Here is a 7,500-nt window from a genome sequence, read left to right on the forward strand (position 1 = left end):
TGGTGTTTCCTTTTTCGTAAATATCTATCCGCTCAAGTTTTCTTTTGTTTGTGGTGAAGAGTGTATTGAGGATCGTTAAAATTATTTACTGACCTTCATCAGAGGTGTATTTTCCTGTTACTTTAATGCCATGATGAGACTGATCACCTCCTTGGATGATGTATTCGTGGCTGTCAAGTTTAGAACCAAGATCAGGGTCTTCCGTGTCTACTGTGAGTGAAGGCTGTTCGATCGCCATAAATATATCAGCGATGAGAGAGATGCTGCATTTTGCAATCGGAACTTGCAAGGTCGGCAAAAGTCCACCGGGGAGGCGAGTTGGGTAAAGAGGTATAAAGTTTTCTGAAAATAAAGTAGGTTTTCCACCGACTGCGTTTAATAAATTTGCCGCCAAGGCTAGATGAAGCATCTCTTGAAGAATTATTTGTTTGAATATGGCTTGCACTTCGTTGTTGTAGTTCTTTTTTATTGTTGCTAACGCAGTCAAATATGTTGGGATTGTGGAATGCTCGACTTCCAGCGCCGTCTGAAGATTTCTGCGTAATTCTTCAATGGTAAAATCCTGCTCTTCTTTACCTTCATCTGGACAGTCAAGCCATGTAAGGATCATGTTTAGCTTACTTTTAGATAAATCACGAGTCACTGGCATGTGATTGGGGTGTGTCCTCGGCAGGCGCAACGTCATATTGATATGATCAAGGTGTTGGGTAACTTCATAGTAGTTTCCCAGATCTACGTAATTCAGCGTCATCACTGGATACAGCAACGAGTATTGTTTGAAAATTGGGTACACGTGTTTTCTCCATGTAAGCGGTTCTCGATAGGTAAAGTTGTCAAACACTCGAATAACAATGTAAGATTTAAGAAGATCCAAGTGATTTTCCTCACAAGTTTTATTGGCGTCGAGGGGGTTTCCTTGGTCCCAAAACAGGTATGGATACAGTTGGCCATCGATAAATTCCCTTTGCTTTTTTGGATCTTGGACACGGAATTGTATGTGTACTAATCCAGATTCGTTAGTTGTAAGGTTCTTTGCTGGAAATGGAAGAGGCTCAGTCCCAATTCGAGGACCTCCATATTCGTAAAATATTTTATCACAAATGAATGGAGTAATGTGGATTTCTACACCAGGCGCTGGAGTCCCAAATCTAGTCGCTAGAAGACTGATTTCCACTTCGTCCCCTGGTTCTGCTCTTAGAACCCAAGGGGTATAAGGATGCACTTGTATACCGTTTTTAGCTTCAGAAAACAGGATTCGTTTACACTGCACTACTGGCCATGTTCCTTCTACCTAAGAGAAGATCACACATGATAATGATTAGTTTCCTTGGTGCTGGGAGACCGAAAAATGTTTGAGTTCTAAGGGACTGAGCAATAATTATCTGGAGGGGGGAGGGGAGGGGTTCTGAATCTAATGGGGTGCCTTAAGTTAAATTATGTAGTAGGCTGGGGGTGGCTTGAACGTCAATGTTTTAAAAATAGAGAGGGGTTACAAGTCATATTGATGTTTAAGTGGTACATCATTTATTTGAGCTCAACGTCTTTGTTATTGAATGACTTTTAAGAATATCAAGAACAGTACATGGCACATCTAGAACCTGTAATAATAAAATCTTTTAAATGATGCGTAATCTGCAAACTGAATAGCCCGTGTTATTAAAGGCTTCTGCAAAACAATTCAAGAACAAACATGTCACAGCTTACAAGATAACAAAGTGCTCAGGTATCTGGAGACAAGGCCCAATTAATTTAAGGCGTACTCAATATGTATGTAGATGGAACATTTGAAACTCAAAGGCATCATGAGGAAGATAACGAAAGCATGTTTTAAGTAACCGAAGAAGAAGAAGAAGAAGAAGAAGAAGAAGAAGAAGAAGAAGAAGAAGAAGAAGAGTTCGTTTCCCGTACTTCCCTGTTTCTCTAGTGTTTTCGTTGCAGATAGGCACGTATTATGTGCCGAAAATTTATTAGACTGAAATCAATGGGACTCCTTAAGGATTCACTGCTGATAAGACTCAAGTCGAACCAGGGAAGAGCCTTGTCGCCGGGAAATCCGGAAAATCCGTGTTTACCGTGCATGCCGAAAAATGATTGGAATGAAATCAATGGCATTAAGGGCCCACAGACGGATTTTTCGCGCGTTGCTAAGGAAGTGAAATATTACTTCCGGTACCTGACGTAATCATATCATGAGCTGACAAGAAAACCCACTCACAAGCAAAAGTCACCGCACAAACTGTTGTTTCCATCGAAGGTTTTTGCTCGCCCTTCCTCGCGCTCGCTTTGAGATCAACTGCGCATGCGTAAACGAACTGACTTCCGGTTTGAGAAAAAAGCTAAATCTCCAGCGGTTTTGAATTGAATTATTTTTTTTTTTACATGGCACGTTTCACCCCCAAATACAGAATATAGCTAAGCATTGTTTTTTTAAAATCACTTTTTTTGAAAAAGTTATGGGTATTTCAGTATCGTTTATGTCTTTAAAAAGAACATTTTTCAAAATAAAAAGAAAACCATGCTTGGCTGGATGCAAAAACAAATACAAATTATCAAACCATCGATTAAATACCCAAATTGCGTAGCACGGAGACAAATTTAGAGTTTTCTTTTATTGGTCACGTGACCATGGGCGAGGTATGATGACGTCATATTTAGGGTCATTGGGTTACAAAACTTGGAAACTGACAAAAATAATGCCAAATTCTCTCAAATTACTTAACCATTACATCCTTAGCAACGCACCCCAAAAAATACGTCAGTGGGCCCTTAAGGAATGATATATACACATGAAACATGACTGCTGATAAAACTCAAGCCGAACCAGGCAAGAAGCTTGTGTCCGGGAAATCCGGAAAATCCGCGTTTTCCGTGCATGCCGAAAAGTTCTTAGAATGAAATCAAATAATAATAATAATAATAATAATAATAATAATAATAATAATAATAATAATAATGAATGAAATCAAAGGCATTAAGGAATGACCGCTGATAAAACTCAAGCCGAACCACGGAAGAGACTTGTGTCCGGGAAATCCGGAAAATCCGCCTTTTCCGTTTGCATGCCGAAAAGTTCTTAAAATGAGATCAAATAATAATAATAATAATAATAATAATAATAATAATAATAATAATAATAATAATAATAATAATAATAATGAATGAAATCAAAGGCATTAAGGAATGACCGCTGATAAAACTCAAGCCGAACCAGGGAAGAAGCTTGTGTCCGGGAAATCCGGAAAATCCGCATTTTCCGTGCATGCCGAAAAGTTCTTAGATTGAAATCAAATAATAATAATAATAATAATAATAATAATAATAATAATAATAATGATAATAATAATAATAAAATCAAAGGCATTAAGGAATGACCGCTGATAAAACTCAAGCCGAACCAGGGAAGAGCCTTCTCACCGGGAAATCCGGAAAATCCTCCTTTTCCGAGCATGCCGAAAAGTTAGTCACACCACAGGTAAACAATTTTGGTGATTAAGGAAAATACGGATTTTACGGATTTCCCGGAGATATGAATATTTAATGATTAGTCTTGCAGTAACGACTGACTGCTGTCTGTCACAAACTTTTACTTGACCACGGAAAATACGGATTTCACGGATTTATATATATATATATATATATATATATATATATATATATATATATACTTACAGAAAAAAAGAGAAGTATTATATTATATTAGAATATATTAACATGGAATATCATTAAATATTCATATCTCCGGGAAATCCGTAAAATCCGTATTTTCCGTAATCACCAAAATTGTTTACCTGTGGTGTGACTAACTTTTTGGCATGCACGGAAAAGACGGATTTTCCGGATTTCACGGTGAGAAGGCTCTTCTCTGGTTCAGCTTGAGTTCTGTCAACGGTCTTTCCTTAATAACATTGATTTCAGTCCAATGACTTTTTGGCATGCACGGAAAAGGCAGATTTTCCGGATTTCCCGGTGAGAAGGCTCTTCCCTGGTTCAGCTTGAGTTTTATCAGCGGTCATTCCTTAATGCCTTTGATTTCATTCATTATTATTATTATTATTATTATTTGATTTCGTTCTAAGAACTTTTCGGCAGGCACGGAAAAGGCAGATTTTCCGGATTTCCCGGACACAAGGCTCTTCCCTGGTTCGGCTTGAGTTTTATCAGCGGTCATTCCTTAATGCCTTTGATTTCATTATTATTATTATTATTATTATTATTATTATTATTATTATTATTATTATTTGATTTCATTCTAAGAACTTTTCGGCATGCACGGAAAAGGCGGATTTTCCGGATTTCCCGGACACAAGGCTCTTCCCTGGTTCGGCTTGAGTTTTATCAGCGGTCATTCCTTAATGTCTTTGATTTCATTATAATTATAATTATTATTATTATTATTATTATTATTATTATTTGATTTCATTCTAAGAACTTTTCGGCATGCACGGAAAACGCGGATTTTCCGGATTTCCCGGACACAAGGCTCTTCTCTGGTACAGCTTGAGTTTTATCAGCGGTCATTCCTTTTAATGCCTTTGATTTCATTCATTATTATTATTATTATTATTATTATTATTATTATGATTTGATTTCATTCGAAGAACTTTTCGGCATTCCCGGAAAACGCAGATTTTCCGGATTTCCCGGACACAAGGCTTTTCCCTGGTTCGGCTTGAGTATTATCAGCGGTCATTCCTTAATGCCATTGATGTCATTCCAATTATTTTTCGGCATGCACGGAAAACGCGGATTTTCCGGATTTCCCGGGCACAAGTTTCTTTCCTGGTGCGGCTTGAGTTTCATCAGTAGTCAAGCCTTCATGTTACGATTTTAGACAAACAGCTTTCGGCATGCACGGAAAACGCGGATTTTCCAGATCTCCCGGACACGTTCTGCTTCACTCGTTTAGCTTAATTTTTGCAGCAGTGAAGCAGAAATACACTAGATTTTAGTCAAACAATTTTTCAACATACGCAGAAAAGGACGGTTTTTGCGGACACAGTTACTTGTTAGTTGCTTGTTAGGACGAATAGTGTAACTCATTTTAATTGATCACAGAAATTTTGCTCTTTTGCATCGATGTCGTGTCTGTTGCCAGAGATCTGATAACTTTTCGATATCCAGTAACACGTTGCTAAGATTACAAGCATGTGTCACTGAGCCTGATCTCAGTGACGTGAACAAAGGAGGAAGGATTGCCATAAGCAACATCCTAAATGCATTCCTGTTAAAATTTAGTCCTAAATCACATCACAAAATATGTCAGGTTTCCGGGTTGTTTTCTGTGAATTATTGCAACAAAGAGAGCTATTACCCGTTTAGGATAACAGCCTTGATTGCATTGTTTGTGCTTTGGATTTCCTGGATTAGATGGCAAGTTTATCTCGGAAGTGTTAAATCGCAAAAGCCATGCTGGGTCAACAGGAGTGGCTCGACTGAGTAAACAAGCCAAGCGATCGTATCGATGTTGTGTTTCATTGACTTGATCTGTTATTTCTTTGGGTTTCCCGTGGGATACACCATCATTGTGCGGGATTGGTAGTCAAACATACAAAAATAGAAACGCCCCTTTTCACACCCATTCGACAGTTACATGATGTGTGACACCTATTTGACGACAAGTTGCAAGTGAACACGTGACAAAGAAATAGTAAACTCTCGTGCATCGTTGATCATTATTATCACGGGCAGCGCTTTCAAATTTATTCGTCAACATTTCACTGCTTTGATCCACTATATAAGAGACGCAACCATTTTACAACATCTGTGCTACAGGAGAAAATGCAGCGCACAAGACAACCGTGCCGACAGCTAAATAGTGAAGGGATAAAGAGCTCTGCACTGTGTTATCTCTTACCAGTTATCAGCGGAAGGTGCAGCATCATAAGCGCAAAATGTATTTTTAAAGCAAAAGATAAAGATTTGGGCAGGGCGTGGATTTCTATTTGCAGCAAACGTGATTCATGCGACAATGCTATTTCAGGTCAGTATTTATTGGAATACCTTTGTTTCCGAGGAACTTTGGAGAACATTTTAAGTATCAAAAATGAAATTGAACGCATTTGACTGTGCTGTGTTTCAGGTATCCACAACGCAGCGTTTTTCTTTAGCGCCATTTCGAGCCAAGAGAAGAAACACTGTTGCATCAACGAAGAAACAGACGATGAGAGTAGTTCTGGCGATGACATACCAAGTTCCATGACGCAACAGTGGCTCGAAGGGAACTTGACAAGTATAAACAAATCACTGTGCCCCGCAATCTCATACTGGGTCGCGTTGACTACAATAAATGGCGCCCCTGCCAGCCCAATTTCGGTTCACAAGGCCCTGCTAAATTGCGGACTGGATGTCACAGCAACCCAGGTAACGAATGTCGTATCTTTCTTCGTATCCGCTCGGGATTCGGAATTCGGAACAATTGGTTCCACTTTAACACTAAAGGACCATTTTGTTCCGAAACAAGGATGCGAGAACCGGGGAATCGAACTCACGACCTCTTTGCACCAAGGCCGCGTACTAACCGAATGTGCCATCTTGGCCTCTGACAGAAAGGAACTCATTTTTAGGAAGAATATTTCTCGAATCATCCATTAAGGTCCAATCTGTTCCGCTCGGAATTCGGAACTCGAAACAATTGGTTCCCATGTTGTAGATAGGAACACATTTTGTTTTGGAACTATACACCTTTTACTGTTCATTTACGCATTTCGAATAAGCGATTGTATGGAGGTGCAATTGATTGTGCGTCTCCATGCAAATTGATTATTTTATGTCTCTAATACGCCATTGATTGTCACACTATGCAATTGATTTTCTATTAGTGTTAATGATTAACCATTGCGCGAGATTGAAAGGATATTTGTTATCTTTGATTGTCCAAAGGTGCAATTGTTCATCCGTTGATGCTATTGAATGTTAATTCACATGCAAATAGCGTTATTGAAAGTTCGTTCGCGTTATTGAAGTTCATGGAAGTGCTAATGAACGTAGTTTCGACTGTTGACGTAAATGAATGTATCTTTTGCGTAAATGAACAGCAAAAGGTGTAGTTCCCAGATCACCCATTAAGGTCCAATTTGTTCCGCTTGGGATTAGGAATTCGGAACAATTGGTTCCCTTTTTAACAATAAAGGACCATTTTGTTCCGTATCTTTATAAAAGCACGTTCCCATTTTATCAAAAGGAACACATGTTTAGGAACAATAGTTCCCAAATCATCCATTAAGGACCAATTTGTTCCTCTCGGGATTCGGAACTCGGAACAATTGGCTCCCCTTTTAGCAATGAAGTACCATTTTGTTCCCAAGTAGTATGAAAGCACGTTCCGAATTCATCAAAAGGAAGACAAAAAAGAGGAACAATCTGTTCTCGCTTTTCAAGAGGGGACTGTTCCAGAACCAAGAAAAGGAACACCTTTGAAAAAGAAAATGCGCTCAAAAACATCGCTAGTTAAAAAGAAAGAAGCCAAAAAGCGACTAAAAGATCACTTTGTGGAACACAATC

At 38.7% G+C, this 7,500-nt stretch overlaps 1 protein-coding gene across 2 annotated transcripts in view; it reads right to left on the reverse strand.

Annotated features, from left to right (window-relative positions):
• LOC138008174 (uncharacterized) overlaps nucleotides 1–7,500 on the reverse strand; it is a 27,407-nt gene that overhangs the window by 11,596 nt on the left and 8,311 nt on the right. For both annotated transcript variants that reach the window (XM_068855404.1, XM_068855403.1), the window contains exon 5: nucleotides 94–1,291. In XM_068855404.1, the coding sequence (XP_068711505.1) occupies nucleotides 94–1,291 (1,198 nt within the window). The remainder of the gene's footprint in view (nucleotides 1–93; nucleotides 1,292–7,500) is intronic.

This window comes from Montipora foliosa, chromosome 6 (genome assembly GCF_036669935.1).
Source record: "Montipora foliosa isolate CH-2021 chromosome 6, ASM3666993v2, whole genome shotgun sequence".
Lineage (NCBI taxonomy): Eukaryota > Metazoa > Cnidaria > Anthozoa > Scleractinia > Acroporidae > Montipora > Montipora foliosa.